General features: G+C 37.1%; 1 protein-coding gene across 5 annotated transcripts in view; it reads right to left on the bottom strand.

The window, feature by feature from the left end:
• The window catches only part of LOC128237296 (uncharacterized), a 45716-nt gene that overhangs the window by 13440 nt on the left and 5272 nt on the right, over nt 1-27004 (bottom strand). For all 5 annotated transcript variants that reach the window (XM_052952679.1, XM_052952682.1, XM_052952681.1 and 2 more), the window contains 27 exons: nt 24915-24995; nt 24508-24552; nt 23527-23622; nt 19981-20117; nt 19305-19489; nt 18702-18833; nt 17372-17526; nt 17046-17165; nt 16315-16490; nt 15923-16073; nt 14409-14543; nt 13672-13832; nt 13030-13122; nt 12044-12257; nt 11518-11628; nt 10969-11103; nt 10415-10586; nt 8507-8667; nt 7970-8086; nt 7621-7722; nt 4768-4866; nt 4317-4497; nt 4026-4159; nt 2855-2929; nt 1170-1379; nt 766-890; nt 112-250 (listed from right to left, as the gene is read on the bottom strand). In XM_052952679.1, the coding sequence (XP_052808639.1) occupies nt 112-250; nt 766-890; nt 1170-1379; nt 2855-2929; nt 4026-4159; nt 4317-4497; nt 4768-4866; nt 7621-7722; nt 7970-8086; nt 8507-8667; nt 10415-10586; nt 10969-11103; nt 11518-11628; nt 12044-12257; nt 13030-13122; nt 13672-13832; nt 14409-14543; nt 15923-16073; nt 16315-16490; nt 17046-17165; nt 17372-17526; nt 18702-18833; nt 19305-19489; nt 19981-20117; nt 23527-23622; nt 24508-24552; nt 24915-24995 (3642 nt within the window). The remainder of the gene's footprint in view (nt 1-111; nt 251-765; nt 891-1169; nt 1380-2854; nt 2930-4025; nt 4160-4316; nt 4498-4767; nt 4867-7620; nt 7723-7969; nt 8087-8506; nt 8668-10414; nt 10587-10968; nt 11104-11517; nt 11629-12043; nt 12258-13029; nt 13123-13671; nt 13833-14408; nt 14544-15922; nt 16074-16314; nt 16491-17045; nt 17166-17371; nt 17527-18701; nt 18834-19304; nt 19490-19980; nt 20118-23526; nt 23623-24507; nt 24553-24914; nt 24996-27004) is intronic.

Raw genomic sequence — 27004 nt, 5'->3', positions numbered from 1 at the left:
AGTATGTAGACTTAAGTGAGACAAGTGAAAATATAAGAAAAAAATCTTCAATTAAAAATATTGAACAGATTTAAAAGAAAAGCCTATCTAAAGTGGATGTTAGTGCTGTACCTTGCCTACGTAGTCATTTGCATCTCCCTCCAGGGTGACATGCACCCCCCTGGCCAGGAAGGCACAGAAACTCTGGCCACCCGAGCCCTTCAGGTTGATCAAGATACTCTTGTCTGGCAGTCCAGTCTCTACAGTCTTCCTGTAATAACATACATATGTGTATTTTGCATATTTCGATAATCAAAATTCTAATGTCATTTCCTGGATATTGAAAGTGCTTGAAGATCTGAATTCTTATAACCTGCCATCTGATACAAGGGGTGTTTTTTTTTTAAAAAAAACAAACATTGTAATTACTTGTTTCATGATTGATTCAAATAAGAATTCCAAACAAAGAAAAAACAAAGATAATATAGTTTCTAATAAGAGAATATTAACCACAACAAGCAGGGAAGGGTCTGTATTAGGTTTCAATTGCCAAATATAACAAGTTTGTATGTATTAACACATATTAAGTTTTAATCAAACGAAGGAACTTTCGCCAATTATATTCTATGAAGGCAAAATTGTGCCCATTCTAGTCTTAATGAGGGCAGAAGGGTGCTACCAAAAAAAGACAGGGTGCAGAATCCTTCCATTACTCTAAACTTAAAACAAACTATTTATTAAAAAGAAACCTCTGCTTTAGCAATATAACATGGCAAGGTAACTCACATGGAGATGAGGTTACTGAGTGTGGCCGCAAACGTCCGATCCTCATTTGTGATGGTCATGTTAATCACCACCTGCTTCTGTTTTCCCTCAATCACAGATCTAGCCTGCTCTATCACCTTGTAGTCCTGAAATATTGAATCAACTTGACTAATCTACATGTAGATGGTAATATCAGCTCTTATGGGTGAGGTATTGAACATATCAGGGGGAATGGGATGTATGTGTGTTAAGCTTATTTACCTTAACTTTTATATTAAAAAAAAAACATTTACTTTTAAATTTCTACATACAGTACTAATTTCATAATCATAGTTGGTTAGAGGTCAAAACAGAGTAAAACAGAGTATTACAGTATGCAATTTTAGACACTTCAATACATTAAAAGTTATTGGTTGCAGACTCACCAGTCTATTCTCCATTTGGAAGTCCTGGGACATAGAACCTCCCACAATGTTTGTATCAGGGCGGCCATCCAGGGCATTTTTCAGTATGGCGGAGAAATCCAGCAGTTTTGCCTTCGGGTTATGGGGATTGGGTGAAAACTTGAGTTTGTCTGTGCGGCCAACCAGGTCCTGGAACCGCCTGATTCCCATCCGGGACATCAGCTCTCGGGCCTAGAATAAAAACATATTTCTTCTCTTAATAAACACATATAAATTAACTTAATTTATAAATGCTTTCTAGTGACTTTTGTGTTTATAATATCACAAAAAGATACTATACTGTTATCAACTAGATATCTATATCTATATTTTCTTTCAATGTACGAGGGTTGATCCAGAATTACGTGGACTTTTTTAATAATTCAAATATCGTTGCACATAGAACATAGAAAATTCACATACATTTCGTATAACATATCTGGTATAATTCCTGAATTTTTCTTGCTGAATTACAATGCATTAATGACATATGGTTAAACCTGACCGGCGCAGTCCAATGACGTTAGTGACGTTGCGCTCATAAAGCGTCACATTTTCACCACCAACGCTGACACACTTTTTATGGCACTTAATCCACTGCGTATAAACATTCGAATACCACTCTCTACAAAACGTGGATATCGCATTATGCACATTAACTTGCAGTTAATGGAATGAATGAAAACGATGTCCTCTAAGCTGACTCTTGATTTCTGGGAATACCGGCGAAATCCATTGGTGCAAGATCTGGCGATTATGGCGTATGCGCGCCAGTCTCCAAGTCCAACAATCGAGGGACCCATCTCGCAACTTAAGCATGCCTTAATCGTCTGTTAATATCCTTTGCACACTTCCATACCCCGCCCTGACGACGCATGTCACATCACGGACTGTCAACGCCGATCCCCTTCGATGATGTTCTTCACCGACGTCACTAACGTCGTGCCCCTTGTCTTCTTCCGTCCTCTTCCCTGATTGTCCTCTATGGAATCTTGCCCTTCTCTAAAATGTTGATGCCAGTTGAATACTAAAGAACGGCACACAGGTTGCTTCAATTTTGCCTTGGCCATTATTTTCATAGTCTGTGTCGGTGTTTTCCCCAATCCAACGCAAAACTTTATCACCGCTCGTGCTTCTTCAAAATGTGATGACGCTATGTTGTATCCCAGACTGTACGTGTATTCACCTCAGAAAATAACGACTTAAAAACGGAAATGACATCAGAAATTTTAACAGTATATTAGTATGACGTCAGCGTAATATGTGACATAGTTTGGCGGAATTTCGTCGATAAACGTGGAAGAAAAGTGAGTCGTGAAAGATACATAAAAAGTTTTGAAACGTAGATTTTAGACGGTGCGCCGACTGTGCATTCCTGTAATTTTAAAACTCGTAATTTTTCAAACGCATTAAATTTACAGACCTAAAATTCATATCGTCTATGCAGAACACTATGAATAAGATATTCATGAATTTTTAAATGATTTAGACGATAAACATAGAAAAGTCCATGTAATTCTGGATCACCCCTCGTACCTTTTATAAATACAACACAGTTGGTAAATACCACGGAACATTACAGGCCTTAGTAATATGAAGTCAAGACGTACATGTGTTGAATGGTAAAAATACATTTATATAAAAGTGTATACATGTGGACTACCTACCTCTTCAGCTATCAGGAACAGGTAGTTGATCACATGTTCTGGTTTACCGGCAAACTTTTCTCTCAACACTGGGTCCTAAAATTTAAAATATCATGAAAAAAGTTGCCACTTCTTGCCACAAGGACTGAAACTACAGTCGAAACTCGTTGGCTCGATATCTCATGGCTCGATATCCTCGTTGGCTCGAACCAAATTAAAAGGACCGATTTTTATTTACTCTGTTTATATAAATTTCGTTCGGATGGCTCGATATCTTGACGGTCGATATTTCTCCACGCTCGAAGTCGTTTTCGCGGTCCCAAACAAGAATTTCACACTTTGATTTGGTTGCTTGGGTCGATGTCATTTTCGCGGGTCCAGTTAAGAATCTCATGCCTTGATTTGTTTGATTGGCTTCATTTAGCACAAGGCGCTAATCAATTAAAATTGCTTGACTGATATTATAATTATTATCGAATTTAAATGGTTTAACAGTTTGAATAAACATGCCATCACTTTAATTATGTCTCTAATTGTTATCCATCCTTAAATTACTATGCATTTTGATATAACTTTTAAGCTATGTTTGTGTTACCCACTGTTTACAATTGCTTGTTTTCGCATAAATGTATTTTTATTATAAATAAAAAATAAAATGATATTTTCTAATAATCGAATAAGTCATATTACGAAATTTAGGGTGCATAACTATGCCCAATAAATACTCTTCCTTCTCTTGCGGAGATAGCGTAGCCAATAACAAACGAGGTAAATAAGACTTTATGTAACAAATGAAAAAATAACATTCTGTAAGCATTCCCGCTTGGCTCGATATTCTCGAGGCTTGAAGTACTTTGGCCGGTCCCTAGAATATCGAGCCATCGAGTTTCGACTGTAACTGATTTAAACACTCATGTAACAAAATAATTGAACTAAATAATTTAAATGGATTATTAACAAAATATTTTTTGAAAGCCTACAATTTTATTCCCGTAAATGTGAATTTGTTTTGTGGCAACAAAGCCATGTAAGGAGTTTTCCCTTGGAAGTCTTGTTTTCCACACAACACAAGTCCACAAGCTTGAGAAATAACGTGCCAATGAGAGTGACTTAGCATAGGTTTTTTCACAATTGATGCAAGATTGAACTAATTTATCACTGTCCTGTGACCCGCACAGTGCATATCCCTCACCTGTGTTGCTATGCCTACAGGACAGGTGTTAAGGTGACATTTCCTCATCATGGTGCAGCCCATCACAATAAGAGGCGCTGTGCTAAATCCAAACTCATCTGCTCCCAACATGGCCGCTATCACCACATCACGACCTGAATGTACAGAAAAACATTGTCATGAAAGAAGATTAATTGTCAAGTAAGATGATTCCAATAAACTTGAAATTGTGCTTTGTAAAATTGATTGACAAGCATGTTTTTCTAAGTTAATTTGCATAAATATCAGTACTTTAAAAAAATCTGAGCCTACCTGTGCGTATCTGCCCATCTGCCTGGAGGACGATGCGAGACCGAAGGTTGTTCATGGTGAGCACCTGGTGGGTCTCCGAGATACCAAGTTCCCATGGCAACCCTGCCCCCTTAATACCCGTCCAGCTGCTGGCCCCAGTTCCCCCATCGTGACCCGAGATCACAATGTGCTCAGCTTTACCCTTTTGAGTTAGACAGAGGGTTACAAATCAATGCAAATATGTGTAGATGCACATCTGTAAACATGTTATTCAATACTTCTGGTTTTATAAGAGTTGGTTTCTATTTTATCTGTTAAACTCTACTCTTTGGAAACATTATTGTCCAAGAAACATTAAGTACCCATCAACCAAGCTAAAGCTTAATACATTTTCAGTATGCCGATAGTCTGGTCCAGCTATATTTTTGGTACATTTATTTTTAAGAGTCATGTTTAAAAATATGTTCCCTACCTTGGCCACTCCGGAGGCGATCACTCCGACCCCGACTTCAGAAACAAGCTTTACGCTGATCCTGGCTGCAGGGTTTGCGCTCTTCAGGTCATAGATTAACTGTAACATACAACACACATTGGTAAACTAGAGATTGCTTTTTTGAAAAAGCGCTTGTCTCCCCTATTGTGTGGTCGTAGCTGAGAAAAAATAAATGATGGGACATGAAATTTGTAACTTTGGACTGGAGACAAACCAACAGTGAAGTTTGGTTTATTCGATTATATTAAATAGTGAAGAGAAGAAAGTGTTGTTGATTAATCATGGAAAATGTAAACGAAGTTTGCATTGTATGAAGTTCCTGGGCGCAAGCGTTATTCAATTATTGATCGGAAACCATTTTTCAGCTCACAGTCATCGTGACCATGACCTTTTACCTACTGATCACAACATCAATAGGGATCATCTACATAACCAACTTGCATACCAAGTATTAAGTTCTTGGGTGCAAGTGTTCTTTAGTTACTGAGCGGTAACCATTTCTTCAACTCAAGGTCATGGCAACCTTGACCTTTGACCTACTGATTTCAAAATCAATAGGGGTCATCTACTAGTCATGACCGACTAGCGTACCAAGAATGAAGTTCCTGGGTACAAGCGTTCTTAAGTTATTGATCAGAAACCATTTTTAAGCTTTAGGTCACCGCCAACGTATCATTTTTTACCTGAAGGTAACCTTGACCTTTGACCTTTTGATCTGAAAATCAATAGGGGTCATCTTCTAGTCATGAACAACTAGCTTACCAAGTATGAAGTTCCTGAAACCAAAGGATCTTTAGTTATTGAGCGGAAACTTTTTCTTCACTTCAAGGTCATGGCAACCTTGACCTTTGACCTAGTGATCTCAAAATCAATATGGGTCATCTTCTAGTCATGACCAACTAGCATACCAAGTATGAAATTCCTGGTTGCAAGCGTTCTCTAGTTATTGAGCGGAAACAGTTTCTTCACCTCAAGGTCACGGTGACCTTGACCATTGACCTACTGATCTCAAAATCAATAGGAGTCATCTACTAGTCATGAACAACTATGAAGTTCCTGGGTTCAAGCTTTCTTTAGTTATTGAGCAGAAACCATTTTTAAGCTTAAGGTCACTGCCAACATAACATTTTTTACCTGAAGGTAACCTTGACCTTTGACCTTTTGATCTCAAAATCAATAGGAGTCATCTAATAGTCATGAACAACTAGCATACCAAGTATGAAGTTCCTGGACCCAAAGGATCTTTAGTTATTGAGTGGAAACCGTTTCTTCACCTCAAGGTCACGTTGACCCTGATCTTTGACCTAGTGACCCCAAATTCAATAGGGGTCATCTACTAGTCATGACCAACTAGCATACCAAGTATGAAGTTCCTGGGTCTAAGAGTTCTATAGTTATTGGGCGGAAACGAAGTGTGACGTACTGACTGACTGACTGACAGACTGATGGACTGACTGACGGACAGGGCAAAAACAATATGTCTCCCCATGAATGGGGGAGACATAAAGATATTACACGCAAATGATTTTTACATGGAAGGTCACCACGACCTTGACTATTGACCTTGTTACCCCCAAAACAATTGGGATCATCTAGACATCATGACCAACCTCACTTCAAAGTTTGGTGAACCTAGATCAAAGCATTCTCCTGATATTGCACGGAAATATTATTTTACATTAGAGGTCACAGCGACGTTGACCTTTGACCTTGTGACCCCCCAAAATATAGGAGTTTTCTAAACCTCATGATCAACCTCCCTACCAAGTTTGGTGAACCTAGGTCAAACCATTCTCAAGATATTGAGCGGAAATGTTTTTTACATTGGGGGTCGCCGCGACCTTGACCTTTGACCTAGTGACCCCAAAAACAATAGGGATCTTCTACACCTCATGACCAACCTCCCTACCAAGTTTGGTGAACCTAGGTCAAACCGTTCTCAAGATTTTGAGCAGAAATGTTTTTTATATTGGGGGTCGCCGCGACCTTGACCTTTGACCTAGTGACCCCAAAAACAATAGGGATCCTCTACACCTCACGACCAACCTCCCTACCAAGTTTGGTGATCCTAGGTCATGCGGTTTTCCAGTTATCGATCGGAAACGAATTGTGACGTACGGACGGACTGACGGACTACCGGACTGACGGACAGGGCAAAAACAATATGTCTCCCCCAGAGAGGGGGAGACATAAATATTGCATGCAACATACAACACACAGTGGGAAAATGTGGACTGCAACATCCAACACACAGTGATAAAATATGGTATGAATAAATCTTTAAAAAAAAATATGGCTCGAAACCAGTATTTGGGTCAATTTTCAGAGAAAGTACCCCTGGTTGGGATCAAACACACAACCTCTTGGGTGAGACACAGACACCTTTATCACTATACCACTCTCAACTGTAAACCCTGTATAAAGTGTTTAGTTAACAAGGATATGGAACAACAAGAGAACATCAAGTGGGTGCAACTACTTGTCTGCGGCCATATTTCAGAAGTATTTTTAGATTTCTTTAAAAAAAAAAAAATAGAAACATGTCCATAGGACATGGATGCCCCAATATGCCACAAAAGCAAGGGACATTAATTTTAATTAAGTGTTTTGTATGTAGTGCTGTTATTATGCAATACGACAGTGACAGTGTCTCATTAAAATATAGTTGGAAGTGTTGGAAAAAAGGTAAACAAGATGAATTGGCACACGCACCATAGCGCTACATGGCAAAGATGAAAATCCGTTGGTATGTGACCCAAATTCCCTGGAATTCTGGAGAAAATCCCCTGGGGAGCCTTTCTAAAATATGACATGTATGACTGGGTGCCTTACCTCCGCAAGATCCTCAATGGAGTAGATGTCGTGGTGGGGCGGTGGACTGATCAGGCCAACTCCAGGCACAGAGTGACGTGTTTTCGCAATGTCCTTAGACACCTACATACAAACAAATGGCACTAGTTCACTTGTTTACATTCAGATTGATAAACTTAACAGAAAGAACTTCTATTACTTAAACAAAACTTCAACTCTCTCTTATATAAAGTGTAACCATAAACATGATTAAATTGGTATCAAAGTGCTAATATTCAAGAATTCACAAGGGTGTACCCAAACCCACTGTATAATGAGGACCTGGTTGGCCGCACTGTATAATAAATGTACCCCTTTTACTAACACTCACCTTATGTCCAGGTAGCTCACCACCCTCACCAGGCTTGGCTCCCTGAGCCATCTTAATTTGGATCTCATCAGCATGGCTCAGGTACGAGCTGGTCACGCCAAACCTGCCTGAAGCCACCTGCAATAGCATTCAGGTCATATCATTCATTAGTTATTTTTATAAACTAACAGGTTATTTTATAAATGCTTGAGTCCGCTCCTCGGTCAAATTCACAAGTTCTCATACCAATGTGCATGTGGGAGGCCACAAGAACATTCCCTGACTAGAATCGAACCTTGGACATCTAGGTCAGGAGGCAGACCATCTACCAGAACCTGGGAAACTTTATTTGCTTTAGTACCCAGAGTGCAAAAAAGCAACAGTTGACCCTCTTTCAGTATTTTGTACCTCAAACTTTTATAAATAACTCACACACACATTATTTAGTTTGTTTCCATACAGTGCATGTAAAAGATTGCTAGTTGACAATCATTTTTCTATTAAAAGAAGTAAAACAATAATGAAAAGAGGCTTCAAATGAACAAGTAAGCACATTACCTGCTTAATTTTGGACCTCTTGTTGTTAATGGGGTCCTCGTTCAGGTAGCGATCCGCATTTTCTCCACCCTCACCCGTGTTTGACTTCGCTCCAATACGGTTCATTGCAATAGCCAGGGTTGAGTGAGCCTCGATAGATATACTGCCAAAACTCATTGCACCTAAAATGTTATTCAAGAAAAATAAACAAAATGTATTAAAGTCAAGGTCATTTAAATAAATATGTTATGCGTGACAATAGCGCTGTAGAGGAAAAGCCAACACTACTCTCTTAATTTTGTCTCAGTCAAACAAGGAACATAACTCTACAATTTTGAAAGCCAGAGTTGCTGGCCTTGCTATTCATGTCTGTATTGTGCACATTTCACTAGAATATCATATATGGTTGAGTAATGACTTAAAGTTTAAGCACTCGAGGATAAAAACACCAAGGTTGTGACAAAATACCTCAAAAATAAGCCAAACAGTTGTCTTGTACATTCTAAATGTGCTATCAGATACAGCCACTTATTTCTAATTAAAAGTGATTACTAACTAAATTTAATTCATCAGAGCTTATGTTCAATTGTCCTGCTAATCTAAAACAAGAGCTGTCACAGAGACAGCGCGCTCGACTATTCCGCCACTTTTCAATGTAAGGATTGAAACATTTAGGCGAAACATGCATGGATCACTGTTAGATTAGATTTCAATGCAATACATGGTGTGCTAAGATATTAACATAAATGTGGTTCCATGCAAAATTTTAACGAGAATTTCTAAGTCTAATAATAAAGGGCCATTATTTGCAAAATACAGTTATCTAACTTGGTTATTCAATTAAGTTGGGTGGTTGAATACCATTTTATAAAGTCTCAATGCAATACATCAAATAGTTGCTGAGATATTATCCTATGTGTGCTAACATGCAAGACCTTAACACGAATTTCGCATAATAAAGGGGCAAAAAGTATATATTATAAAAGATAGAGTTATCTTACTTGATTAAATAAGAAGGTTAAATAGATGGGAGCCTGTGTGTAAAGTTTCAATGCAATACATGATGTATTCGCTGAGGTACTTAAAAGTGGTTACATGCAAAACCTTAACCAGAATTTCTATGTCAAATAAAAAAGGGGCCATTATTTTAATTTAATGCAAACTGGAGTTAACTTACTTGGTTATTTAAGTAGACTGGATGGTTGAGTACCACTGTATAAAATCTCAATGCAATTCATCAAGTAATTGCTGAGATATTAACCTATGTGTGCTTACATGCAAAAACTTAACCAGAATGTCTAAGTCAAATAATAAAGGCCCATAATTTGCATTATATTCAAAAAAGTGTTATCTGGGAATACATATCTAATGTTTCAATGCAATACATGATATATTTGCTTAGATATTGACTTAAATGTGGTTACATGCAAAACCTTAACCAGAATTTCTAAGTCGAATAATAAAGGGCAATTATTTTGCATTAAATGCAAACTAAAGTTATCTAACTTGGTTAATTAAGTAGTTTGGATGGTTGACTTCCATTGTATAAAGTCTCAATGCAATACCTCAAGTAGTTGCTGAGATATTAACCTATGTGTGCTTACATGCAAAACCTTAACCAGAATTTCTAAGTCGAATAATAAAGGCCTATTATTTGCATTATATTCAAATAATTGTTATCTAACTTCATTAATTCAGAATGTAAGATAGTTGGGAATAAATATCCAAAGTTTCAATGCAATAACTGATGTATTTACTGAGATAATGACTTAAAGGTGCTTACATGCAAAACCTTAACCAAGGTTTGACGCCAACGCCGAAGCCGCTACCGCCGCCGACGCTAGGGTGAGTAGTATAGCTCTCCTTATTCTTTGAATAGTTGAGCTAAAACTGAGGAGGTAATTCCTGGCCATATTTGAGAAGCCTTACCAGTGCAGAACCTCTTCACAATGGATGCAGCCTCTTCCACCTCCGATAGGTCCAGGGGTTTCTCTGAGAAGCGGAAGTCCATCTGGCCCCTCAGTGTGCAATGTCGGGCCGCATCTAGCGCTGTCTCAGTAAATTTTGCATAAGAATCTTTGTTGCCTGTCCGTCCTGCATCCTGTGTATAGTTTCATGTTGGATAATAGTGTCATTTCAATAACAAGGTAACTGGTGAAATGATGCAACATCTACTGCACTATTATCACTTTAACAACAGTTTTTATCCATCCCGAACATTTAATACAAGTAGCCAGACTTATACACGCACAAAAATACCTTTAAACACCGTTTTTACAGGTCAAGATGAACCAACAGACTGACAATTACCTAAAAGATTCCAGATGAAACATGAAAACAAATGCATGGTTCTCTGTCACAAACCATTTACCAACTGATTGAAATGTTTACTAGCCAAAAGTGTTTCAGAATCTCAATTTCACACATAAATTCCAGTAAAATTATTATTTTTAAGAACTTGCTGTTACCACATAGCAACATACCTGAAGGTTAGCGACAGACATAGGGTCGTTGATGTGTTTCTCCCCACCGTCCCGCCAGTGAAGGTTGCCAGGATTCATCACCACCCGACTGTCACACTCAATTTCTGCATATGCAAGCCAGTGACGGCGCAGGGTCTGCAATTGTTACAGTTAGTACATTTGAACAGATTTAATTTTCCCTTTTTCCCCACAAGTTAAATTGATTTTCTTTAGATTTAATAACCCAAATCGGATATGTCCCATGTTAGTGCACCCATGGTTGTCAAACAAATTTAGTAGTAATATGCATCATAGCGAATGCAAATATTTTCCAATAGATTCAAAACCTTATTTTAACATGGTCTCAAAATAAACTCACTCAAGATTTAATGCCAATAAAAATTGTAAATTTATAAAAGATGAGCGTAAAAATGAAAGTGTTAAGGAGTAGACAATAACACAGCTGAGGAGATGCCAAGAACATGAACATTCTGATTAATATTACCACATCATGGTAAAAACCTGAGATTTCAACTGTGTAAAGAAAGTAACAAAGTCCATTTCCCTTACCTCCTCTGCTAGATGTGTGAAGCCTACTCCCCCAATCCTGGAGGCAGAGCCCGTAAAGCACAGGTCCATCACATCACGGTTAAGCCCAACAGCTTCGAATATCTGGGCTCCCTGTTAAAGTGAAAATCTGTTCAGTAAAAATCTTTTGTATATTTTTCAGTGTAAATAACACAATATCAAATGTTTATTTTTAATGCACAGATATTCCCAAAAACTTTCATAGGAACATTCCTTCCCATTATAATGATGTTAATGAAGATTGAATAAAGTCATAACTGCATGGGTCTTGAGTATTTACCCATTTTAAATATCCCACTTTATGCAGCCATCAAAATAAAATCTTGAATGAACAAGCCCGGATTTGATACACTAGTGCTTGGTATAAACATGCCTGCTTTATAAATTCCAGATTTTGAGCAAGCCCAACAAGCATTTTACTAGTGCAGGGCTTGAGCGTATTTTCATCACTGACTTTATATACAAACAAGTTAAACGTCCGACAAAAAGTGTATGTGGTCAACCTGACCTTGTAGCTGTGGAGTGTTGAGATGCCCATCTTGGCCATAACCTTGGAGATGCCCCGAGCACAGGCTGCCCGGAAGTTCATAAAGATCTCTTCATCTGGCAGGGGTGGGTCAAGCAAGTGCTGCTGCCTCAGACGGGCAATTGTCTCAAACACAAGGTACGGGCAGATGGCGTCTGCGCCGTAGCCCAGTAGGGTGCACATGTGATGTACTTCCCTACAAGTGGATAAATTGACAAGGAGTCAATATAAGTCATAACTATTCAAGTGACTAACAAACTAACAAGAGCTGTTGTAGGACAGTGCGCCGACTATATGCCACCTTGTCTTAAAAATAGAGTCAATTGAATGTAAGGTATAGAAGCTATTAGTAAAAATCCCAACTCTCCCTTAAAGTTAAACTTAACCTGACACTTTGTGCACTTAAACTTAAGTCAACGAGGAGCCATACTTTGTATTTAAGACAATATAGAGTTATGTAACCTTGTTGTGTGATGGTCTTAAACAAATGTGTGAAGTATTAAGTGAATTGGATGAAGGGTATCGGAGTCATAAGTGAAAATGGCAACTTGCACTTAAACCTTAACCGGACGCAGATGCTAACACAGAAGCTGACGCATGGGCGAGAAGTAAAGCCACCTTATTCTTCTAATAGTCAAGCTGAAAACTACCCATGAGTAAGAGCTCCACAGGCCAATAGGAATTCTCTTCAGCATATTTTGACAAACCATTTTAGGACATTATGGGAAATGCTACACATGTGGTTGTTGTCCTAGAGGCCATTTCAATAAAGGATAAAAAATGGAATTACTTTGATTTATTTTAATTTTCTAAATATTGTGTTCTTTTCAATGTTGGCTTAAGTTCAAGTCACATTAATATGTTGCAAAATATTAAAAATTTGGCAATATGAGCGTTTAAGATCTTAATTGAAGCGCCCTTTTGTTAATACCAACATCCACCCATAGCCTAAGACCGAGTCTGCATACCTGGCCTCACCGGACTCCACTATGAGCCCCACTTTCAGTCGGAGCTTCTTCTTGATCAGGTCATGGTGAACAGCACCTACTGCCAACAGTGGACTGAAAAACAGTGCAAATATTCAACTACAGGTTATCAGAGGTGATTTTGGTTCTGATGAAAAAGGTTCTGCATTTCACAAACTGAGTAACACTGCAGGAGGTAGAGGATATAATCCCTCATGGATGTAACAATTTGTTGAACATTAGCCCATTCCTTACACTTATGACGAGTTCTTGGCTTTTCATATTTTCAACAAGCCTGCAATAAATATGCCTTATTTGGAGCAAGCTTGAAAAGCATTTTACCAGTGCAGGACAGGATATGACCCGTCATTAACTAATTGTTGAAAAAGTTCCAAGGTGGGCTACATGTACAACTCAATATGTTCAGTAGGGTTTTAATCTTGTTTCAGTATAAACAGTAAATGTGATTCTTACTACAACAGTACTTTCAATAGCACATAATACACTGTTATAACATGTTATCATCATTTAATGAAAGAACTCAATAACTGCTTATATTGCTTTATATTGCTGGGTAGTTGAACAGGGTGATGCCAGCTTATAGGGATGTACCACACATTACACAAACATGCTGATCCAACTCACCTGATGGGGGCATACTGCTTGCCGGCTGTGCGGTCAGAGAGAACCAGAAGTTGGTACCCGGCCTCGGCAGCCTTCTCAGACTCTTCACACAGCTTGTTGAGGGCCTTCAACATCCCCACCGCCCCGCTAGACACCAGGAACACACTGTCCAGAATCTTGGTCTAAAACATGGTTGTCAGGAATGAAAATCGTAATGTATTTATCTTTCATAACAATGTAAATTTTCAGTGCATTAAACACAATGAAAACATTAATTCTGTGATAAGGAGTAACAATATCAAAAGGCATACACAAAGAATAATTATAGTTCTTTGGAAAATTGCAAACCTTGTAAAATCAGCATAACTTTCATAAAAATAGTGATTTATTGTGTATGATATGCCAATTTGAACTTCTGATGACAGATTGTGGTCTTCTCAAAACGACTTTTAACCAGACACATAAAGAAACATAACAGATACAGACATGACACCAGTATTTTGTATGAAATGACCGCACTTATGCAGTGTTCAATTCATCATAAGTTGTACAACTCAGCCTCTACATAGTCAACAAATCCCTATTTTGGTTCATAGAATATATTTTTAATATTTCACATAATCAGGATATAGGATTTTCATAAGATTTGTTTTTGCTTCATGTTTATTTGTATACACGAGATACCGTAAATCATAGGAGGTTGTTTGCAGCCAATAATCTGTAGTAACACCTGAAGTTGACAAACAAACTGTGCTGACCTTCCATCCCTTGTAGCTTGTGTACTTGAGCATGTCACAGTCCGAGAGGGAGAGTATGGGTTGCTCCAGCCACAGGCGACGACACTGCTCTGCACTTGGTTCAAGAATGTTCGCTTCTGGACCAACTGGGCAGGCCTGAGGAGGTAAACGAGTAAAAAAATCAGAATACTTGTCAGGTATTTATTTGGCAAGGGCTTTATTTTCCATACAGTTACTTGGATAAAATAAATGTCAAAAATGAAACACTCATATCAGATCTTCCTCAATTACTTTTTTTAATCTGGCAAATTAACTTTTCCTAACAAACATAATTTTTCCTCAATAACAAATACTAGGCTCTCCTTCGTCTGATTTGTAAAAAAAATAAAAAAATATAGAACATTGCAAAGGAAAATACATGAGTTCAAGTTGTGTCCCACACTGTTATTATATGGAATAACCATCTAACCATCAAGAACAACAACTCTTGACAACTTGTCTCAAATTATACACTGATTAAGGAATAGCCCTTCAAAGGTCGACCAACATCACATTTTTTTTACAAGTTGTTGTTTATGTAAAATATTGGAAGGAAAACAGTCGAAGTATGCCAAAAATTATGTTTAATATCCCAGGACTTTAAACAATACAATTTTTGGCAATACCAGTTTCAACTAGATGTTCCAAAACCAGTTTGGACAATCACGATCTTATGTAAGGGAATGTAAGCATTGGTAGGCTTTCAATGTTTAAGCTTTTACTGGAACGATTCCATTTTATACATATGTCTGATAACGGTTGTTTGATATGTCTGACCTATGGTAGCTCCATGTAAGGCTAGAGGTTTAATCTGGCATAAGCTTGTAAGCCCAATTGTTGTACAATAAGAGCCAAGCTAGTTCAAACTTTTGATTTCACATAGCAAAGTATTTACACAATGTCTTTAAAGAAAGAAAATGTTTGACATCATAAAACCTCCTCAATGTTTATGTCCGAGTCAATCACTTCCTTTTGTTTTATAAGTAAGTATTTGTGTTTGTGTATGGGTTGGAGGCCTTTGTGCAATTAACTTTAAACTTTCAGCTGTGCTTTTAAATTTTTTTAAAGAACAATGTAGTATGTAGAAGTAAATCTATGAAAAAAGTATCATGTGTTACCAGAGACATGACCATCTTCTCCCTGAAGGTGTCGATGGGAGGGTTGGTGTTCTCAAGACTTACCAGAGACATGACAATCTTCTCCCTAAAGGGGTCGATGGGAGGGCTGGTGTTCTCAAGACTTACCAGAGACGTGACGATCTTCTCCCTGAAGGGGTCGATGGGAGGGTTGGTGTTATGAAGACTTACCAGAGACATGACGATCTTCTCCCTGAAGGGGTCGATGGGAGGGTTGGTGTTCTCAAGACTTACCAGAGACATGACGATGTTCTCTCTGAAGGGGTCGATGGCAGGGTTGGTGTTATGAACACTTACCAGAGACATGACGATCTTCTCTCTGAAAGGATTGATGGGATGGTGGGTGTTCTCAAGACTTACCAGAGACATGACGATCTTCTCCCTGAAGGGGTCGATGGGAGGGTTGGTGACCTGAGCAAACAACTGCTTGAAGTAGTCGAAGACCAGGGGATTGTACAGGGACAGGCAGGCGAGGGGTGCATCATTACCCATCGAGCCCAGGGCCTCCTTCCTGCAGGCACAGAAGGGCAAGAGATTGACATTTCATAAAAATAAAGAGCCAGTGTATAATTCTATTGCTTATAGTAAGATGATCCAAGATGATATTTGAGTATGAAATCAAAAAATAAATTAAAAGCCAACCCCAACTTACTTTTAAACCAATTCAAATTTTATGCAAGTCTATGAATACATTAATCATAAAGGACTCCCTGCCTTTGGGACTGAATAATAGGCAGCCCACGGTGACTTACTTGTCTCTGATCATGGGCAGTACAAGCATGTTGAGAGCCTCTGTGGTCCAGCCAAACATGGGCAGTCTGCGATCCTCCTCTAGGCAACTCCCGTGCGCCATGTGCATCCTGTCAATCGAATGACGCTTATTGCGACCTAGGCTGTAATGCTGCCGCAGCTCTGACATGGACAGAGTCTGGAAGGAAGGTGTTTGTGGAACAGTTACATATTAACTTCTGTATAAGAGGATAGCTTTGAAAAGAAAAAGATAGTTCAGATAAACAGACATAATCATACACAAAATTCATCTGGCCACAGTTTCTCAAAATATCTTAAGCATAACAGGTTTGAGTCTATTATTTATTTTAGCCAAATTACTCACATAATTCAACAAATTGTTATCATCTGGAAGATGATTTCCTTTAAAAGTCTCAGAATATTGCGCATGATACCAAGCAAAAATAGTGTGCTTAGCTTGATCCTGTTATCAGGAACTTTAGATTTTTCAAGAAATAGGGGCCAGTATTAGATTCCTTACTCTTTAAATATTCAACTTCTATAATCCGACATTCACATCTGGGAGTACAACACCAGAAATAACTTTTTTCACAGCATTTTTCCCCCTACAATTTCAGTGGAAAATTTTGTTCAAATGCACTCATGACATTACCCACACACAGACTGTCATTATTATCGACAGCTAATTAATGCTTAACAAGACTAATCCTGCATAAAGACGAGTGTTGAGTACCTCTTGCAGCCACTGGGAGACAGGCCTGAGGTTGGCCAGGTGGGACTTGATCAACTCATCCTTCATGAACACTTTCTCCTGCGTGTCCACCAGCAACATACGCCCTGGCGCCAACCTCCCCTGTAATACAATGAAAACAAAGGGTAAAGAGTTGAGTTCATGTAGCAAATAAGGAAACAACCGTCATTTTCCGATACATTTGATGATTACAAACTCTTTATGTTGTATTTATCAACACATCAATTCGTTATCATTATATTCAAGACAATAAAGCTCAGCAGCTCAACACAATCACATATATGTGCACATATATTAATTAGTCTTACCTTCTGTATGACATCAGGACTCTTGCAGTCAGTAACCCCAACCTCACTGGACATGTACATGTGGTTGTCCTTGGTGACATAGAACCTTGATGGTCGAAGGCCGTTACGGTCCAGAATGGCTCCGATGTACCGACCGTCAGTAAATGTCAGCAGGGCTGTATTTGAATGATGAATGACTGTTGTTAAAATTGCCCAATTACGATATAAGGATCTTAGAGCTCTTTTACATCCAAGGCTTTTTCAGCAAAAATTTTGAAGAGACATTGCCTTTTATTTTGAGAAATTTTAAGAGTTTAATCTCAGAGAAAGATTGACATTCAATGACAAACACAACTATTATCAACAAACTCAAACATTCCATAATTCAAAAACAAGAAATGTTTGTCAAACAATATGCTCCCATGAGCACCATGTTGTCAGGCATATTTGGACAATTGAATGAAATATGCATGGACCGAAATGACAGCTGATTTGTTGTTAGCATTGGATGCCTGTGAGGCAGTTTTAAGATTATGACCATTCAAAGTGTGAGGAAAGTAGGTACAGTTTTTAATCATATCCAGATGATGACTGATATTTGCAGAAAAACATGTATCCTCTTAGCAGCAGGGAATAGGTAAATATGACATAAGTTTTAAAGACCAATATGAGGTGTGACCTTGACCTTTGACCTCAAAATCAATAGGGGTCATCTAATGGTCATCCCCCCAACCAAAATGTCAAGTTTGAGGGCCATGGGTGCAGGCATTGTCGAGTTATCACACAAACAAGCTTTTTGGGTTCAAGGTCATTGAACCCATGACCCCTTGGGTAAAATATACTTTTTTCAGTTGGGAAGTAGCCAAATTTTGGGAGATTGCTATAGAAAGTGAAAAAGCTCTAGCTGTCTGCTGAGGTATGACAAATTCAAGCACCAATAAATTATAACCTCCCTTAACTAGTCATACTAAATGAATGCACGAATAATTGGTTAGTTAGAAACGAAATGTAGTAAAAAAAAAAAAAAAGAGCTGAACAAACCACATAGTCAATGGTTAAGAAAAGAACAAATAGGGAGCAGCTAATTAAAAAGATTCTGGACCCATATATCTGTATCAGTATTATAGGAAAAGCCAAGGAGAGAACGCAGAAATATTGACCTTGCTAGACATGCCCGCATCACTTTTCCAACTTGTGTAAGAATTTTTAAGCAATTATGTTGGAACACTATTAAAATTATGGCCAAGGATGAAGGTTGAAGGGCAGTGTTGATAACACCAAAGCTGTCACAATACTTTTTTCCTTGAAACAAAATGCATCTAACAATGCATAAGAAAATACTGAAGTATACCCGGTCCATCCCAGGGTTCCATAGCAAAGGCACTCCAGCGGTAGTAGGCCTTCTTCTCTGCGGTCATTGTCCGGTCATTCTGCCACGCCTCTGGAACCATGGTCATTATGGCCTCTGGCAGCTCTCTACCACCTAGGTAGCATTACAAACATGGGCATTAAATTAAAACATTAAAAGATGAAGGGTAAGAAAAATATGTGTTTTATTAATTCATTAAAAGCACATTTCTTGTGTATCTCAGATCGTTGTTGCCGCATTCATAAAGCTTCTAAATGCAAAATAATTTTATTTGATTTTTAACAACAGATATTGTAAATCAACATATATCTTAAATATTATCCAATTTTCATCAAATTTAATCACATGCATTTATTGTTTTGTTATTTTTCTTGCCAGTTTTAATATTTTTGGTATAAAACAGGTTTCTAAAGATTTAACTTCAGCATTTTTTCACTTATGATTACGGCCCAAGGAATCCAATTTCTGTGTGTTGGGAGTTCAAATGCACATTTCATGAAAGATTATTCATTTCAATACAGGAACATACTAAGGGACAATATTTCCATACACTGTACTTCCAACATCTGGCTCTTCATTTCCTACCTGCCATACAGAGGAACTCCAGGACGTTATCCACACAGCCGGAGTCAGACATGCCGGACTCCACGACAGGGTAGAGGTTCTTCAGCCTATCCCCATACGCCGGGGAGTGCATCACACCCTCCCGGGCGGCCATCAGGTTCACATTGCCCCGCAGCGTGTTGATCTCTCCATTGTGGGCCAAGTACCTGCCATAGAGTAGGGAATGGTGGAATTAAGAGAAACATTACTTTAAGGACTTCAAATGCATAGTAAATGTTTGTATATACACAAGTTAGGAGTGTTTCTTTGTGGTATAGATCATTTCTGAGAGACTTGTGAAGAATTAGCAGGAGCCTTGTTCCTGTAGTTTCAATCATTTTAGGTTATAAAATCGCCTAATCCTTCTTCATACCCAAGCTATGCTCATGTAAACTGGTATGATTCATGAAAACCAGAAAGAGGTCTTTTACAATTACAAAGTGAATTTTTGAATTGTCAGGTTTTTGCATCATGCTAAATATTGTTAACAGTAACATAAATTTAAATGACCTTGAAGTGCCTTTGATCTTTAAAATTACCAATACAGCTAACCTTATGACATGACAAATTTGACATCATATTACTTTTTACTAAAAAAACCTATTTCTGCTTGTTACAGTTCAGCTATAGGAGAGATACAAGTCATGGTAACACTAACCTCTGGGGGTGGGCCCGTTCCCAGCTGGGGAATGTGTTGGTGGAGAAGCGACTGTGGATGAGGGAGATGTGGGTCTCAAAGTCAGGATCACTCAAGTCCCGGAAATAGCCCCATAGCTGGCTTGTGTTCAGTTGACCCTGGGAGTGGAGAAATGGTAGCTCATTGCCATTTTTATCAGTCATGAGGGTATTTTATACAGGGGAGTACCTCTTAGATCCCTGGGGTGGAACAATAGACACTTATTATTTTATAAGACAGAGAAATAGCTGACCCTGAGGGTGTGGAAATGGTAATTAGTGGTCAGTAGCATTCAAGGGACAATTCAACACAGGGGAAATACCCTTTAATATAGATAACAGGTTATTAACTTTCCCTTAAGATATAATAAAAGGCAGTTACAGTATTTCATACATGAACAAGTAGCTGGTAAAGTAACATCACTTTGAAAAATTAGTTTTATTAACCTTGGGATGGAATAACAGGCATATACAGTAACATTTCTTTGAATATTTTGTTTCTATTAACCTAGGGATGGAATAATAGGCACATATAGTAACAATCCTTCAAATATTTTGTTCTTTTAACCTTGTAATGGAATAACAGGCACATTTTTTCCCTTAAAAGGCAATCCGCTTATAAGATGACACCCTAACTTTGCCCCTGAAATCTGGTGCTTTTTGTATGGACTTGTCAATTTTTAAAGCAAATCCATCCTTTTAAATTGTCCTAGTCTGAGATTATATTCCAACAAAGTCAAATATGAAAGGAATTTGATAATTTGCTTGGAGAAAACTGCTGATTTATTCTAAAAATACAATGCTTCTTTACAGTCTATAAACTTGGTAAGAGCATGACATGTCTTGGTTTTCCTAATCCGCTGATCGCCTATGTTGTTGTTTATTTAATCACTCCATACTTTCTGCATCAAATGACAATAAATTGGTCAGTTGAATACTGTATGATCCCATTAGCCTCTAGGCTGGTTAACCAACTACCATTTGGACTTTGGCTGATTAGAAAGTACCATTCGAACGGAAAAATCAATAATGATTGTCTGAGAACCCGCATAAAGGCATTCGAAATTGACGATTATTTTGACTTGATTCTTTTTTGATAACAGGTGTACACAGAAATATTCACAAGACTTTTATTGTAATGGGTGTCAAAAGTGAGAAAAAGGCAGACAGCAACACAACAGTTCTTACCAGACATTTGCAGTGCGTCAAAAAATACAAAACCCATTTTTGATGAATGAATTTAATGACCTTGGCTAGGGTCACATTAACAAAGATAATGCACAATTCAGATCAAGGAAACAAATCCAATTTCCTATCATTAAACTGCCATTTATTAACATGTAAATAAGATAAAATGCAATAACAAGTCATTCAAATCTTTATCTACTTGAATGTTTTAAAACCATGTTTAAATAGTACAGAACATTTGCACTCAGACATTATTATGATACAAGTTCACAATGTTTACTCATTCAGACGACCTTGCTGAAGGTGAAGGAGGTTTATATAAATTTCATGTTGATGTATCCAGAGTACAAATAATAGTTTCATTTTCAAAGTTGGCTGTATTGTATTTTCATAGATAGCATTTGATGACTGGTGACCCCATAATTTATCGTTATCACCTGAAAGGCTTTTTTTACAGATTTCTAATATACAAATATAATGACTTGTGAAACATTTTTAAATTATTGCAGTTGCAGTTTGTGTTTTTTTATTCTTTAAATCAACTGAAATCTAATGTGAAATGACCGATTTTGAAATCTTTCAGGTATATTATTAACATATTCTCTATCTCCTTGTAAAACCCTTTCAAATGGTATGAGAATTATATGGGTTGACCTGCAGGGAGCGATATTTTACACAAGTGTACATTAGATACCCTTATCAGCGCTAACATTCAAGGATAAGTCTCCCTGCATGAACATGCACATGTATGCTGGCTGTAGTAATCTTAAAACAAATATAAAATATATACCACTTGTTGTTTACATCTTTATGTAGACTAGGCAAAAAAACAATGGAGAAAATCTATGAACTGATAACATTCAGTATGCCTGGGACAGCAAAACATTTTTGTCCTAAAATGTTATTAGTAATTTAATACCATTTATATATTACCCTTGTTAATTATATGCTTTCCATTGGTTTATTAAGATTTATCAGTGAATTAAAAATGATATTTTGCTGTTTCAAATAGTGAAATATCAATTTAAAATTTTGCACTGTTTTGGAATTTTAGCCTGCTCTCATGTCAAATATCAGCTGGCACAGGTTCAGGACAAAATTTCAGTGATTCCATTTCCCATATGACATTATGTTAGCACACTTTTTTTAGAAAAACTATAAATCACTGTTAATAATACCCTTTTTAGGTATAAACTGAAAAGAAAATTGTTTGTTTCAGTGATATATAGCTTTTAGTATTCACCCAGTGAAATCTATTTTTATCTTAACACTAAAATAAACAATAACCTTCTAAATATTTTTAGATTTGATGATATTTTTAGATTGTTCTTTGATCCAAATAGGTTTTATGTTTACATTATGACAAGTGGAAAACTGGTGACCTTTCTCAAGCATCATGACCTTGTACCACAGTTAAGCAGATAAATTACTATCATGCATATAAACACTGGCCCAGACATTCACCAATATCTACCTTATAGGTTAAGTAGTAGTAGTTTACAATGAATGAACTAAATAAAGCCTTGTGCCACTATTTTACTATAGTTGTACTTTAAGCCGTATCATAAAGGATGTTAAAAGGTGATATTGTATAGTATGAGTTGAAACAGAGTTTAAATAGCATACCAATGTCTGATATCTTCTATTGACTGACATACTTATGGAAAATTGAGCTGAGATGAAAAAAGCTACAGTCTAGATGGTAACTTTTGATATAAATCACGCACAGAGAACATGAGGGAAACTGCTGAAGCTGGTGATAGGCCGCAAAAACCCAAGTTACTTAATAGCACTAGTGACCTAAATATTACAGTCAATCAAGACACTGCCCGCGAATCAAAATGTCAGACAATGATGGGGGGGGGGGGGGGGTTACATATTCATACTTGTCTGAAAAAAAATCCCCAGGAAAGTCAATAAATAACATCAACATGGCATTTGTAAATAACATCTCCCATTCTGGTGAAAATCTGTAACATTAAATGTCATGTTTGCATGTCTATGGTTAATGTTTAAATGTACAGTATACCTGCCCATCGACCACCATGAACTTAATGTTTGGTAACAACTATATGAATCACAATGACTACAAAATGATAAAACAACCTGGAAAATATCAATTATTAATTGCCTTGTGCCTGTTTTAGTCCAACATACATGTACATGACAATACATATCCATTTTTGTCCTCATTTAAGTTAACCTTGCACAAGCAGAGGAAAGCAAAAATGCTTTCAAATCATCTACAAAAGAGCAATTTGGGGTTACAAAAAATAATCATGATGGATATTTTCCATGCAAGTGAGGTATGTTGCAAGATTTGCACCCATGATGTTCATACCTTGTATACGACAGTCTCTGTTGACAGGCCACAGATGTAGTATCGGAGGCCCTTCTCGGGAATCTTGTGGGTGGAATACTTCCTCAGCAGGTATACCTGGAAAACCAATCAAGGGAAGAACAGGTGTAAACAGTCTTATCTAAAATGACTGACAATGGTTGAATATCACTAAATATAACAAGAAATTTACTTCAATGGTTGGTATGATGGCCTTTTGGTTAGTTCATGCTGTTAGCTAAAATCTTAAAATTAATCTACAGAGGCACCATATGGTAATATGTGCAGGACTTCATTCACATAACAGAATATTTTTCACAGATTTTGAAGCTCTTAAGAAACAATGATAAAAAACCTAAAGTAGACAAGCAATTGAATTCAATTTTGCGAGTGATGAATGGTTTTTGCAGGTTTGATGTGAATAAAAAATACATGTCAAAATAAAGTTAAGTGATACTAAGTGGAGCGTATATTTAATCACTAACAGCTTATGAGTTGAAAGTAGGTGAACCATGCATGTTGTTATTGTCAAGGACAAGTAGGTAAAGGATGCTGGATTTGAAATTAGCACAAGTCCACCATCCCTGCACTGACATCATGCTTTCCGGGCTTGCTCAAATTATGGACTCTATGTAGCAAGACTTGGTGAATTCTTTTGATGGCAAGTACCAGTATAAAGATTTGGGTTTGTTCATGAGTCAGATTTCCATGACTGAGGATGCATGAGGGGCTTCCCATATAGATAGAAGATACATGCTGGAAAATAGCTCAATGCTCATTGAGCTTATGTTCCTGGTTAACATACACCCAACTTAAAATAAAGATTTTATCTTATCACAAGTACGTTTTATACATTTAGAGTACAAATTTTATGTAAACAGATCTGTCACAAAGTAAGTCAAGGACGGCTTTTGAGAACTGATGTAGATGGTTTCACTTCAAAACATATAAAAGTATTATAAAATTAATTATAAGGACTTTTACCTGTCTCAAAAACTCTGCTTTGTCTTCTGTACCAGTAACAAACACCTGGAAAAAGATCAATAATTGTTTTGACAGACATCCTCAATATTCTGTACTATATAATCAGTAGCTAACTCTGCAGATATGTTATCCATAGAAAATGAATAACTTTCAATTTATCAGAACATCTGTTACCTGTATGACTTACTCTCTCACCACTATACACACTCACACACATGATTATATACATGTATTACTATATTGCCATTTTAGCATTTATAAAAGGCAAAAATCACATCAGGAAATTCAAACTTTTTGGAAAACCACAGGACTTCTAATCCAATTTTCAAACTGGAAAAACAATATCTAATAGGCCTGAGCTGTATTGAACAAAAACATCAGATATTGTAATGCAGGTGTATGTATACCTGGAGTATGAGAGGTTCCAGGGTGCGGGCCACCTCCCCACAGAACGTCTCATCCACATCTACCACCCGCCAACCCAGCACCTGAAACAATAGGGCAAGGCCAATAATCACACATGGACAAGGTCAATCATTGTCACATACCCACAGCTCCGATCTTCAGTATGAAGTCAAATACAGAAACACTAACTGTGAAATGCCAACAAGCACCTGTCTGTTTTTCTCAGAAAGTTGAATTTATACTAATTTATTTTTAGTTATAGGCTGAAATGATACTGACGTCAATTTTCTAAGTAAAAATTAGTTTCTGTACAAGAGTCAATTTTGAGAGGCCAAATAATGTGCTCCATGTGTGGCTCAAACAGCCGACAGCTTTGGTGAGAAGCAGACACCTTACTACATGACTGCTCTCACTATCTGAGGTGGTCAATCATGGTCACAAATAAATTTAGAATTGCATGAAATAGGCTAAGAGAAATCAACCATCTGAAATTTCAAAACCATTTTCAAGCTTATGTACCATGACCATACTCTTAATGCCATGCAAAATAATGTAATGGTGAAATACTATTAAAAACTCTGTTATCTAGAAAAAGAAGCAGTAGATAATAATAGCTTTGTCATAGCTGTGATATCACTATGCATGAAAGTTCATCATGAAGTGTCATTATAAAACCTTACGTGAATACGTGAATATGTCAGTGCAATGTAAAGGGTTTGAATGGAATACTTGTATTCATCATAGTATCTTTATTGAGAGTTTTAAATGTCAATTTAATACTGGTTACATCTTTTCCAATGGTATTTTTGATAATAACAGCAGAGTAATAATATGTCAGGCATCAATGGTTTAATCACATGTTTAAGTGCACTGAAAATATGACTTGACCATAAATACCGATATTATTAATAAAAGGACACTTAACATGATATCCTTCCCAGAAATCAATTAGTTTTTTAATTGAGAATATAAACTAAAGATTAAAATATGCGGCCTGAATTTATTTAAAAGACATGAACTTTTAAGTTTTACATGTTAAATGAAATAAATCATAGGAAAAGTAAAAAAAGCACCAAAATGTGCTGAGTCAATTACGTGTGAAAACTATTATAAGGATATCTCAAATACATGTTTATATGTTTGTTAACCTTTATATCATTTCCTGTCATATCTAGGGTAACAATTTGCCTATAAATAAATCACCTGAATGCACCTCCGCGGTAATGAATACAAGTCTGTAGATCAAAATCTATTTCAGCGTGTAAATGCCTTCAATGGTTAAAGATGTTTAAAAAGCTGTGAGTTTCAATACAGGATGGGTCCAATGTCATTCAAGGGCAACCTAAGTATTCATGTAAGGTTTTATAATGAGAATTCACCAGTATTTTAATCACATTATCCGTGCCAAAGCTCACTACACTGGTTAGATCACGTTTTAGCACACTGAAAATACAACTTAACCATCAATACCAATATAATTAATGATTATTTGAGGTAATTAATTAGCCATGAAGTAAGCTAAGATCAATACACTTGCAGTGATAACCAGGTAAAAGATGAAAGAAATAGTGTACCATCGCTTTACATAATGAAAGAAATTAATTCAACTTAGATGTTATATCAGATTTATTCTTTTGAATGAAATTCTGCCTGAAATGAAAGACAATCGATTGAATAATGAAGAAAAAAAAAGTTTAAGAAAATCAATCTGTTGAAAAAAATCAGTCTGTTGAAGAAAATCAATCTGGCCCGTCACAATTAAAAGCCAAATACATGTATAATTCATGGTTGTATATAATTGATGGTACATTTTCTGAACAGTTATGAGACTAACACATCACTACCAACCAAATATGGCAGTTCAAACTGTGAGGCAATCCAGTATGGCTCAGATTCTTGTAAACTAAACTGGCCATTACCTCAAGTTCAAACTGTGAGGTCATACAGCTCATATTCTTGTAAACTAAACAGACCATTACCTCAAGTGCAAACTGTGAGACCATATGGCTCAAATTCTTGTAAAACTGAACTAGCCATTACCTCAAGTTCAAACTGTGAGGCCATAAGGCTCAGATTCTTGTAAAACTAAACA

The sequence above is a fragment of the Mya arenaria genome, chromosome 6 (genome assembly GCF_026914265.1).
Source record: "Mya arenaria isolate MELC-2E11 chromosome 6, ASM2691426v1".
NCBI lineage: Eukaryota > Metazoa > Mollusca > Bivalvia > Myida > Myidae > Mya > Mya arenaria.
Note: the sequence above shows the minus strand (reverse complement) of the source record. Positions and strands in the feature narration are given on the sequence as shown.